The 13,119-nt window shown below is 49.0% G+C and overlaps 1 protein-coding gene across 1 annotated transcript; it reads left to right on the top strand.

Annotated features, from left to right (window-relative positions):
• Positions 1 to 6,742: 6,742 nt before the first annotated feature.
• On the top strand, positions 6,743 to 7,947 carry LOC123403633 (allene oxide cyclase, chloroplastic-like). The gene is made up of 2 exons (XM_045097556.1): positions 6,743 to 7,265; positions 7,379 to 7,947. The coding sequence occupies exons 1-2, from the start codon at positions 6,951 to 6,953 to the stop codon at positions 7,778 to 7,780; spliced, it is 717 nt and encodes a 238-aa protein (XP_044953491.1). The 5' UTR covers positions 6,743 to 6,950; the 3' UTR covers positions 7,781 to 7,947.
• Positions 7,948 to 13,119: the final 5,172 nt, after the last annotated feature.

Here is a 13,119-nt window from a genome sequence, read left to right as displayed (position 1 = left end):
CATCGTCGAGCTGTACGTGTGCTGAACGCGGAGGTGTCGTCCGTTCGGTACTAGATCGTGGGACTGATCGCGGGATTGTTCGCGGGGCGGATCGAGGGACGTGAGGACGTTCCACTACATCAACCGCGTTCACTAACGCTTCTGTTGTACGATCTACAAGGGTACGTAGATCACTCATCCCCTCTCGTAGATGGACATCACCATGATAGGTCTTCGTGCGCGTAGGAAATTTTTTGTTTCCCATGCGACGTTCCCCAACAGCTAAGTCCCCGAGTGTGGAGCATGTCCGCACTCGGAGTAGTTTTGAACTTAGGCGATACGGAGTCGCAGCTAAGCCCCCGAGTGTGGAGCATGTCCGCACTCAGAGTTGTTTTTAACTCAGGCGATACAGAGTCGCAGCTAAGCCCCCGAGTGTGGAGCATGTCCGCACTCGGAGTAGTTTTAACTTAGGCGACACGGAGTCGCAGCTAAGCTGAGCGGTGGCGCGCGGGGCAGCCGAATGATGAAGACGTTCCACACGGAGTGGCGATGCGCATGGCATCCGAGTGAGGTAGACGATTCTGGCTGAGTGCAACGCGCGGGGCGGCCAAGTGATGTATGTCGAGGAGGCGTCCGACCCACTGACGGTAAGCGGGGCGGCCGTGTCCACTACGTCATTGCGGGGGCTTCCGAACAGGTGAAAACGCATGAATGATCGTTGCGGCGACTGAGCCTGAGCAGCGACGAGGATGGCGCACGGATGCGTCGAGTAACCTGTGTATGAAAAATAGCAAAAGCTAGCATAAAAAATTATCAAAGTAATATGATCTTTTCTGAAATAATTCGTGTAAATTGCACCCATAGACACCCACTGGGTGTGCCACGTGATTGCTGGTTCGGAACCAGCAAGAGTCTAAAAGGGTGAAGGATCCGGCTGAACTCGTTTGAGTACTAGACCCAAACGAAGCGGAAGTGAAGTGTTCCCACATAAAAATAAACAACCGAGTGCAGAGGTACACTCAGTGGCGTGGCCTCCGAGTGAACGTCATGTGTGACTTCCTCGACACTCGGTAATGTAGAAACGATTATTTAATAGAATGCAGTCTGTGAAAAAATGACTTAGCTGCCTGACGACGCGCGGGGCGGTCGAGCGAAGTAGACACGTCCGGCTGAGTGGCGACGTGTTGGGCGGTCAAGCGATGAAGACGCGTCTAGCTGAGTGGCGACACATGGGGCGGCCGAGTGATGACGCGCAGAGCAACCAGGTGACGAAGGAGCCTCCAGCCGAGTGACGACACGCGAAGCTGCCGAGTGACGAAGGAGTCTCCAGCCGAGTGAGGATGGCTTGTCTTGCTGACTCGCGATGCGCAAAGCTACTGAGTGCTGACGACGGATCCGAGTGATGGACGGCGCGCAGGGCGGCCGAGCGCTGACGACGCGTCCGACTGAGTGACAGCATGCAGGACGGCCGAGTGATGATGACGCGTGTTCGACCGAGTGCCGACGCGCAGAGCAGTCGAGTGATGACGGTGCGTCCAGTAGAGTGACGGCGCGCGGAGCGGCCGAGTGAGGATGGAGCGTCCGACTAAGTGGCGATGCGTGGAGCTGCCGAGTGATGACGACGCGTCCAGTAGAGTGATGGCGCGCGGAGTGGCCGAGTGACGATGGAGCGTCTAGCTGAGTGGCGATGCGTAGAGCTGCCGAGTGATGACAACACGTCCAGTAGAGTGACGGCGCGCGGAGTGGCCGAGTGACGATGGAGCGTCCGGACGAGTGATGATGCGCGGAGCTGCCGAGTGATGACGGCGCACGTCTAACTCAGCGACGATGTGAGGGCGGCCGAGTGATGACGACGCGCGTCCGACTGAGCAACGACGCGCGTCCGACCGAGCGACGACGCGCAAAGCGGCCGAGTGATGACGATGCTTTAGACCGAGCGACGGCATGCAAGGGGACCGAGTGATGATGACGCGTCTGACTCGAATAGACAGCCCGTTCGAATAAACCGTTGTTCGGGGATGATGACGAACGAGTGACCCTGCCAGTTAGTAGCAAGTATAGCTACGAATATATTTTTTGCTGGATCAAAATGTGCGAGAATAGATGCTATTTTACAAGGATTATCATGATGACATTCCATGATGATGAGCTATTATGCATGCATGCAGGCATAATTAATTGACCACAGGAAATGCTCACTTGATAGGACACTTGATGACGGGCGGTTAAGCTTGCATGCATGCACAATTAATTGGGCGCACGTAATGCTCACCTTATGAGATGCTTAATGGGGCAGTCAAATAACTCCTCGTAAAGTTATGCACGGATGCTATTTTGGCCCACTTGGTGAGGCGCTTAATAAGGCAGCCAAATAACTCCTCGTAACGTTATGCATGCATGTTGGATTACCTGGTGGCTCACCTGATGAGGCGCTTAATAAGGCAGCCGAATAACTCCTCGTAGAATTATTTACTCCCTTCTGTTTCTTCTCCTGCCACCTGGATGTGCCCTTAATCAACGGGGAGGTGACCCGCCCATGTTGCATGATAGAGGTTTGCAGCGACGAGAGCTCTGCCAGCCCACGATTGAGCCCGAGGGAGGAGCCACCGCATGCGGGTGGGCGCTTTCCCTGCGCCTCCTTCGCGGAGTTTGCTGCTGAGACGTTGATGCCGGAGGAAGGAGCCGCCGCGTGCGGGTCTGTGTTTTCTCTGCCGACAACCGAGAGGTGGCAATGAGGAGGATGAGCAGCTGGCCGCAGTCCAAGCACGGGAGTTGAGGGCCGACGCAGCTAAGGCCGAGGCCGACGCGACCGCTGATGGTTGCGTTTCACTGCTCGAGGAGCCGGAGCTGTGCGTCGTAGCCGTGCCTTATCACCCGAGGAACCGGGTCGACCGCCGGTCGTCGTGCTCGCTGGCCGAGGAACGAGACCGAGCGTTCGCGGCTGTGCATGTGTGGTCGCTTAGCTACGCCGTCACAGATGGGGCCGGAGATGACGACGAGCGGGCGGCGAAGTTTCATCATCCGGAACCAAGCCACCTAAACGGTGGCAGAGGAGGGGAACAGCGGCGGCGGCGGTGATGAGAGGAGCTTCATCGCCGGTCACCACCTTCCCTTGAGATTCAGTTGGGATCCCGCCGGCGTCTGCTCGTACTATCGGGAGCCTGCGCCCTGCCGAGCTTCAGCCGGAGCCTCCTCGCTGCAGCAGGAGAGCCGGGCGGCCGAGCTTTAGCGGTAGTCGCCGAGCTTCAGCGGAAGCCGCCGCCAAGATGGGGGCCAAGGTTCCATCGTCGGCATCCTGTAGGTTTGTCACTCCACTCTGCTCCGGGTTTGTATGAGCTCGTGTATATACAGAAGGAAACAAACCATCGTTAGATCATTGTTTGATTGTAAACAGAACGAGATGAGATGAACAACTCCCTGATCCTTCTGTATGATGAATATTTTGTGCTCCCGTAGATGGAGTGATGTCCGGAACATCCTGGATCAAATTCTCCATCGATGATTGTTAATCAGCGGACGAAGATTGAAAAAATAAAACCATTTGCATCATGGCTCGATAGACGCCATGCCCCACGGTGGGCGCCAAATGTCGTGGTAACGATTCCAACAATAGAAAGAGGGTAGGATAACGGAGCATGATCTATCAAGATGCACATGGGTGGCACGGTGGTTTTAGCGAGTTCAGGCCTATCACAGTGGAGATAACAACCCTACGTCTCGTGCTTCGGAGAGGCTTTGTTTTATCTGTCATGGACATGAGTTACATGATGTAGAGAGAGAGAGAGCCAGAGCTCGAGGGAAAGAATGAGCCCGAAGGAGGAGAAGAAGAAGATGTCGTCCCTAGCTATGTGGAGGGGGGTGGCTTATATAGAGTGCGCCACCCCCTCACCTCTTATGTTACAAGATGGGGCGTTGATGCCATAATGTCAGCCCACTACAGATGTCTTGCCGACTGTTGGTATTTGCATGACCAAGTGAGTCATACGGCCGAGTGGTTGACTGTCATCTGAGTGGATGGAATGTACTTGTCTGAGTGGATCCATACCGAGTGGATTAGATGTTGTCACGATCCAGTAGGAATTTCCCTTGTAGTCCTTAAACTAATAATGAGGTGCCCTTGGGTAGGACGTATTGGTCAGACCTATGACCCTACCCTAGGGCTATATCCCCGTCACCGCCTTCATGCGTGATCAGCTCGGCGTTGGCCTGGACCTGGATGGCTTCCCTCTCGACCATGAGTTCCCAGAGGACTACGGGCTAGAGGAAGAGGACGAGTGCGACATCGAAGCGGAGCCTTTGTTTGAGGACAAGCTCGCCAACCAAGCGGACGGGATGGCACCAAAGCGCAAGAGCAAGCGGACCAAGGCATACACGGCTGCCGAGGACAAGCTTCTTTACGAGTGTTGGAGAGACATTGGGCAAGACCCCAAGACGGGCGCAGAACAAAAGCATTCAACCTTTTGGATTCGTGTTCACCATGAGTTTCATGAGCGCAAGAAGTTTCCGTCGTATCAAATAGCAAGCGCGCGCGAGTGGGTGTCCATTTTGAAGCGCTGGAGGGTGATCTAACAAGAGTGCAACAAGTTTTGTGCCACTCTTGAGAGGGTCAAGGCCCGCCCCGTGAGCTGTATCAGTGTGCAAGACATGGTATGCTAGCAAGCCGCCCTCTTTTTGTGCCATCATGTACATGCTTTTGCATATCATTTTGTCAATATGCTTGCATGAAATACTTTTGTAGGCATTCAAGGCCCAACACAATGGCAAGTGCTTCAACCTCTCCCATTGCTTTAGGGTGATCAAAGACGAGGAGAAGTTCAAGGCGCAATATGCCAGCCTCAAGTCGCGTGGTGGAAAGCAAGCCGTGGAGGAGGTTGGGGACGGCGAGAAGGCTCGACCGAGGGGGAAGACCAACTCCAAAAAGGAGGACAAGCGGGATGCGACATCGATCGCCTTGATCGCAACCGTGGAGGGCATGATCACCAAAAATGACTCAAGGGAGGAGAAGCGCCGGCAAAAAAGAGAAGAGCAAATAAACGCCTTCTTGGAGCTCCAAAGGAAGAGACTTGACATGGAGGCGGAGAAGCAAGCACAGATGCTTGAGATGGAGGCGGAGAAGCAAGCCAAGATGCTAGAGATCAAGGCCGCCAACGCCAAGACCAAGACCAAAGAAGTGGCTCTCGCGAGCATGATGACCCGGTTGGAGATCATGAAGGTGGATCTCAACACCGTGTCGCCAAGGAAGAGGTCGTGGTTCGAGAAGATAGAGGCCAACATGCTCAACTTGGACAACGAGTGATCTATGGCGACGAGCGCCATATTTTTTTGATGCCAGCAGGTGTGCTGGCATGACCACGGAGCCGCAATGACGTGGTCGAACTCAAGTCCCACCGTTTTTTTGTGTGCTGGCATGTGTGCCGGACGGCTGGTGAGTGCGCCAGCATGACTGTGGTTCTATTTTTTTAGGCTCGCATGTTGCTGGCATGAAACATGGCCGCTGACATGGTGCTAGCATGAAACATGGCCGCTGGCATGATCGACCGCGTGCCTTTTTTTTTAAATGTTCATTGCGGACATGAAATGAGTCGACGCGTTTGGCGCACCGCCGACTCAAATCTAAAACAGGACGGCCAAACAGACAAAAAACGGACAAATTCGTCGCCCGTTTAGATCGACCCGTTGGAGTTGCTCTCATGGCAATTCGTCCAAAACATGACTTGTTCTAATTCTCATCCAGTCGGAGTGAACCACTAGTGTAAAGAATATGAATGTAGAGTATTATAGTATTATATGATATTATATTTATAATACTCATTATATTTATAATACAAAGTATTATAAAATAATATCATATATATATATATATATATATATATATATATATATATATATAAAATTTCTTATCATCAATGCCATAAAGTAATATATCATTTGATATAATACATTATCTATTTATATTACTCTGGCCTTTTTTTTAAATTCTCTATCACATCAGTGTGTTTGCTATTTCTGAGTGCATAATAGCAGCTAAGATACCATAGCTATGACCAGTCGAAATTGTGGATATGAAATCAGCACGTTTTTCCTTATTTAGTATTGGTTTGTGAAGTACTCTTCTCACAAGAAAACAACTTTCTAGGTACCGATCGTAATAGGCACATGGTGCGGTACGAGTAGATCCAAATTATTTGTATCCATGTGGAAGGTAGAGAAACAAAGGAACGCGACAAAAAAGCCAGGCGTGCCCAACGAGTCCGACTCTTCAAAAACAAGAAAGCAAATGCTAATTGCACATGAATAGTAACACTGCGCATAGTGATCGATCGTGAAAGCAACAACCAAATAGAAAAACAAATAAGTCGAAGGGGCTGCCGGTAAAACGAAACGTTTGCTGGGTCAACCGAAACGAAATCGCCGTTCGTTCTTCCTTTCGGCTAAAGGCCAAACAAAACAGCTCCACGCACGGCATTTACCGTCTGGTCTTCCTACGACCACGCAACCGGCTTCCACTCGTATGCACGCGGGGCTGGATTCTGGTCCTCGTTGTAGTACAAGACTACGAGTATTGCCGTACACGTAGCATAGCACGATTCAAAACGGAGCATTTCCAGGTTGCGGATTCATATAACAAGAAGCAAACGAACTGGATGGGCAGCGCGGTGTCGCTGTCGCCCACCACGTTCGCCTCGTGTGAATTATTGGTCGGTGTGCTTAGAACAGTGAGAACGAGGACCCATGCCATAATAAAGTTGAATGGATCCAGCAACAAGCACGGCGCACTAGTAGCTCGCGACACGCACCACCTAACGCAACCGGCCAAGGCAACTCAATCGGCGTGCTCCTGCTGCTGCTGCTTAAATATAGATAGAGCTAAGGGTGCGTACCAGCTCATCGTAGTACATCGGAAGCACATCGGATCCAAGAGTATCATCGTCGGTTAGCCGTCGCCACCACCACCAAGAGGCAACACCGCCATGGCAGCGCCCCCCTCCTCCGTCTCCGTCAGGGCCGGCGCGTCCGTCTCGGCGAAGCTGACCCCTTCGCGGGCCGCGAGGGCTGGGCTCGGTGGCAGGGTCAGCGTCAGCTCGGGCAGGAGGTGCGGCGGCCCCGTGCGGGCGTCGCTCTTCTCGCCCAAGCCTGCGGTGGCCATGGACGCGCGGCCGAGCAAGGTGCAGGAGCTGCACGTGTACGAGCTCAACGAGCGCGACCGCGAGAGCCCCGCCTACCTCCGGCTGAGCGCCAACCAGAGCCAGAACGCGCTCGGCGACCTCGTCCCCTTCACCAACAAGGTCAGTCAAGTCACCCCCAGCCGGTGTGAATCTTGCTCTGTTCAGCCCCTCTTCCTCTGCTTCGTTGAGTGATTCATCGTCGTTTGCCGGCGGCGTCGACGTGGTGCGCGCAGGTGTACAACGGGAGCCTGGACAAGCGGATCGGGATCACGGCGGGGATCTGCATCCTGATCCAGCACGTGCCGGAGCGCAACGGCGACCGCTACGAGGCCATCTACAGCATGTACTTCGGCGACTACGGCCACATCAGCCTGCAGGGGCCCTACCTCACCTACGAGGAGTCCTACCTCGCCGTCACAGGAGGCTCCGGCGTCTTCGAGGGCGTCTACGGGCAGGTCAAGCTCAACCAGATCGTCTTCCCCTTCAAGATCTTCTACACTTTCTACCTCAAGGGCATCCCGGACCTGCCAAAGGAGCTGCTCTGCACGCCCGTCCCGCCTTCCCCCACCGTCGAGCCAACGCCCGCCGCCAAGGCCACCGAGCCACACGCATGCCTCAACAACTTCACTGACTAGCTGTACCTGTGATCTACTCTACCTAGCTATGTTATGTACACCAACTGCTCGTGCAGTCGTGCAAGTTGAATGAATCTCCGTGTGTTGCAATCCACGCTCAAAATAATTTCAAGTGCTGTACGGAAATATGAATTCTTCTCCCAATAAAATATTCATATTTGTTACTACTACTAGTAGTTCACTTCGGACTGGATACATCAAGTATTTCTGAACGGAGGAAGTTGTTCTATGACTAAAAAATAATTATGAAGACTTTGAATTTGCGTATCTCTAGACAACAGCTCCATAATCTATAGAAAACGCCCTTAAAAAATGAAGACTGTAGTGTCTATACGACAAATCTGTCTGAGATTAAGTCAGACAACACAAACCAATCCACATAAACTATCTCAACAAATTCAGGCATCTCTCGTTATCAAAAAGAAAAACTACGTCTGACAATCATTGTCTCTCTCCAACGTGTCGTCGGACAAATGGTCCTTTTCTTAATCAAAGAGGAAAAACTAATGCAGGCAGCCATCCCTGGTGTAGTGGCGAAAGCAGAAAATATTTTTCACGACTCTGCTTCCCAGCATTTCCACGAAAGTAACATTCCAATTATTAAGGAACATGGTATGCATCCCTGATTGATGAAAGCATAAAATATTTTCACATCCATGCTTCCTAGCGTTTCCACATAAACAAGTCTGCCATCATTGATTCCCGCAAAAAAGAAAAAAAAGGTCTGCCATCATTGAGGTACATGGGATCGATTTCTTCTCTCACAATCAAAAGGCATCCATCTTATGGCTTGTTCGGTTGATAGGGACTTAGGAGGGGTTTGACAGTGATTGAGGTGGATATCATCTTCTATAAGTCAAAATCCACCTCAATTCTCTCTAATCCTCTTGAGAAGAGGTGGAACCGAACAAGACCTTAGAAGGTTTCTTCCACTCCCTGAACAACAAGGTTCCTTTCACCAATCTCATCTTAAAGATTCTCTTCAAGGGCGTTTATCCTGATTCTTGTCACGACTTGGGGCGAGATCGAGCTGAGCATTGAGACTCGGGGCGAAAATTGAATCACAGAGGAGATGAATGATACGAGGTCACAATAAGGGGTAGAGAGAGCAAAGAGATGGATGGATAGAATCAATTCATTTCTTCGATACCTCTTACCCGTTACACGACTCGCTTATGTACTCGAGACTGCGGACACAATTACACGGCCCATGGTCCATATTCCGTTACACGACACTCACTACACCATGGTAGAGCTTAGGTGACACCATTCTGTTGGCAAAGGTCAACTAATGCCCACAAAATAACTGTTAGCGTAGGTTTTAAGTTTTGCGTTCGGATCATGTGTAGGCAAGGTCACATCACTATCGACACAATAAGTGTCGGCAACCACAAAGCTACAATGCATGCGTCGCTATTTCTTGTACAACACAGTATATGTCGGCATATGTATGTCCCTTGACACTTTATGAGTCGGCACATACACGCACTTAATGATAGTAAAAATATCGTCATAGGAGGGTGTATGGACATAGACTAAGTGTCGGCATAGGTTGACACGTGTACAAACACGTCCGGTCGCGAATTTGGCACGTGATTTAGGCGGGAGGATGAATTTTTTTTGGCTCACGAGCAAAATATCCCCCAAATCAGCCAACCCGTGCCCATTGCAACCCTACCCGTCGTGCCTCACGCTCCCTCCCGCGCCGCCGGCCTCGAGCTCCACCGGCCTCCCCCTCGCCGGCCTCCCGTGCCGCTGGCCTCCCCCGCCGCCGGCCTCGAGCTCGACCTCTTGCGCGCTCCACCTCACGCGTCGGCATCCCCCACGCGCTGGCCTCCCTCATGCGTCAGCCTCCCCCGCCGTCGTGTTGCCGCAGCTGCTCCTCCTCCTCCTGTGCGGTTGACCTCCCGCGCTGGCCTCCCCCGCCGCCGCGCTACCGGAGCTGCTGCTGTCGGAGCTACTGTTGTTTCTACTGGAGCTGCTGCCGCAGCTACTGCTGCTGGAGGTGTTGCTGTCGGAGCTACTATTGGTGTCGGAGTTGCTGTCGTTGGAGTTGCTGTTGTCGGAGCTGCTGCTACTAGAGCTGGTGTCGCCCTGCTGCCATCTGCTGCCGGAGCTGCAGCCGTCCTGCTGCCTGCTGCTACCGGAGCTGCTGTTGTTGCCCTGCTGCCGAAGCTGTTGTTGTCGGTCCTCTTGCTGCTGGTGGAGCTGCTCGCTGCTGCTACCAGAGCTGGTGCCGAACCTACGACTGCCCCGGCTTCATCTCTGAACTCCAGTGTCATAGCTCCATGTCCGATTCGTGAATGAGAATCAACTCCTCTTGAGATTACCTTCTCTGTACATGAATCATATGCAATTACTTGTTACAATAGATACCCATCTATTGCTTGAATAGTTATTGTTTTGTATTTCTGTTGCCTAATTAATGATTGTCGCTTCACCAAAGCAAATCTAGCACTACAACACTGGACAAATTCAGATAGTTGGCAAATTTGATATAAAGGGTGCATCATGGACAAAACATGGTTGTCTAAGCCTAGGTACATCAAGTTTCTTTTGTTGTGACATCATAAGCGGTATAATTATGTCATGAATTTGAATTGTTCTGATATTAAAAAAATTACATGTAGGCACACAAATGAGTATCTACAGGGAGTAGAGAAGTTTATAGAGTTTGATTTTATGAATTCAACAAATGGAAACAGAATCTTATGTCCTTGCAAGATATGTTTGAACTCTAAATGGAAAACAACCACTAAAGTACGTGAACATTTGATATGTGATGGTTTCATGGAGGGGTATCATACATGGTTGTTTCATGGAGAATCTAGCCATTCTTGCCCAAATATTGAGGGTGTGGAAGTAGAGACTTAACCGGAAGATAATGAATTAGTTGATTTCTTGCGAGACATAGCTTGTGGCTTAGATGATGGGGGTGTTGGAAGAGAACAATAATGAGGATAGTAACAACCCCGATACGCATGTTGATGCTGATACCCAGGCTTATTTGAAGGTGGCTGATGATGACAATAAAGAGCTATACCCTGGGTGTAAAAACTTCTCAAAATTGTGTTTTATTGTCATTTTGCTCCACATCAAACTTCTTGGGCGATGGAGTGACAAAAGTTTTGATATAGTGCTTGAGTTGCTTAGTGATGCATTCCCCAAAGATTCAACATTTCCCAAATTTTTTAATTAGGCTAAGAAAATAGTAAAATCAATTGGGTTTGGGTATGTTAATATTCATATGTGTGAAAATGATTGTGTACCATTCATAAATGAATTTGATAAGGAGAACGAGTGTCCAAAATGTAAAAGTTCAAGGTGGAAATCAGAAAAGAAGAGTCTTGATGGGAGAAGGGTACATAGAGTTCCTAAAAAGGTTATTCGCTATTTTCCTATTAAAAGAATGCTTCAAAGGTATTTTATGTCTACTAAAACTGCAACTGGCATGAGGTGGCATGACGAACAACATACCAAAGATGATTTGATTAGGTGCCCAGCTGATGTTATTTTCTGGAAGGATTTTGATTCCAAACATCCACTAATTGGTAATGACAGTCGCAATTTTAGGTTGGCTGCAACAATAGATGGCTTTAATCCATTTAGGTCAACAAGGAGTACCTATAGTATTTGGCCAGTATTTTTGGTTCCATACAACCTTTCTCCTTGGATGTGCATGAAGCGGCCTAATTTCATCCTTTCTTTGCTTATTCCTGGTCCTAATGCACCTGGTGGTGATATGGATGTCTATCTTGAGCCTTTAGTAGTAGATCTAGTAGATATGTACTATCATGGTGTAGATACATTGATGCTTCTAAGTCTGAAATATTTGATCTTCGTGTTGCCATCCTTTGCACCATACATGACTTTCCAGGTTTAGGATACACTCATGGGTGTACTACCCAGGGCGAGGTAGCTTGTCGTGAGTGCCATTCATTTACTTGTTCTCTACAATTAAAGAAGGGCAACAAATATTGTTATATGGGATATCGTAGGTTCTTATCATCCAACCATAAGTTTAGGTCTGATAAAAAGTTATTTGATGGCAAGTCAGAGCACAAGACATCACCTATACCTTTTACAGGTGAGGAAATTGATGATTTGACTACAAATCTTGAAACATCCTTTGGAAAAGATTCAGCTATGAGGAAGACAACGAAGTGAAAACACATAGAAGGTGAATCTCCTCCCCTTTATAAAAGAAGATGTGTGTGGTTTAAGTTGCCCTATTGGAAAGATCTGATGTTGCGTCATAATTTTGATGGTATGCATATAGAAAAAAATGTATGTGATAACATAGTTAACACACTTCTGGCCCTTGAGGGAAAGTCAAAGGATAACGCAAATTCTTGCTTAGACATCCAAGCTTTGGGTATTATGGAGGACCTTCATCCTGTTGAAGTAGACGATGGTAAATTGTATATACCTCCAACACAATATACTTTGACACGTGAGCAAATGAAACATTTTCTCCAAGTCTTGATGGGAGTCAAGTTTCCACAAGGCTTTGCAGCTAACATAGGACGTTGTATCCATGTTGCTGAGAAGAAGATTTTTGGACTCAAGAGCCATGATAACCACATTCTATTGCAGCACCTACTTCCTCTTGCGATTCGAAAGATACTACCAACAAGAGTATGTGCTGCATTGACTCGTGTTAGTTACTTCTTCAAGAAGCTTTGCTCACATGTTATCTGCATCAGTGATAGGCAAATTTTAGAGGCTGAAATAGCTGAGACCATAAGCATACTTGAAACCATATTCGTGCCAAGTTTTTTTGATGTCATGGCCCACTTGATGGTGCATTTGCCAGTCCAAGTTAGAATTGGTGGTCCAGTACACTTCCGGAGCATGTGGTTGGTAGAAAGGTGATCTTCTAAACAAAATCTAATAGCATTTTTTTATGAGAGGATCTTAATAGAAAGGCTTAAAATATGTAGTTTGTAGGTATTTGGGGCAGTGCAAAGGACATGTTCGCACTAGAAACCATCCAGAAGGATCAATCGCTGAGGGTTATTCATTTGATGAGAGACTTACATTTTGTTCTCGTTATCTAAAACGGTGTGAGACTAGGTTCACTCGGCAAGATAAGCATGTTGAGGTGCTGAATAATGAAATGTCTAGAACCAATCCATACTTCTGCCACAAGGGGCAATGGTTGGGTAGCATTGTATCATTATCGACCAATTCTTGGATCCAAGCACATAGATATGTCTTGTTCAACCACAATGAAATAGAACCTTATGTGAAGTAAGCTACCCACCTTATAGTAATATTATCTCTTCCTTTATTATTTTCCTTATAATAGTTAATTTGATACACAATTTTAGGAAACA

This window comes from Hordeum vulgare, chromosome 6H (assembly GCF_904849725.1).
Source record: "Hordeum vulgare subsp. vulgare chromosome 6H, MorexV3_pseudomolecules_assembly, whole genome shotgun sequence".
Classification (NCBI taxonomy): Eukaryota; Viridiplantae; Streptophyta; class Magnoliopsida; order Poales; family Poaceae; genus Hordeum; species Hordeum vulgare.
Note: the sequence above shows the minus strand (reverse complement) of the source record. Positions and strands in the feature narration are given on the sequence as shown.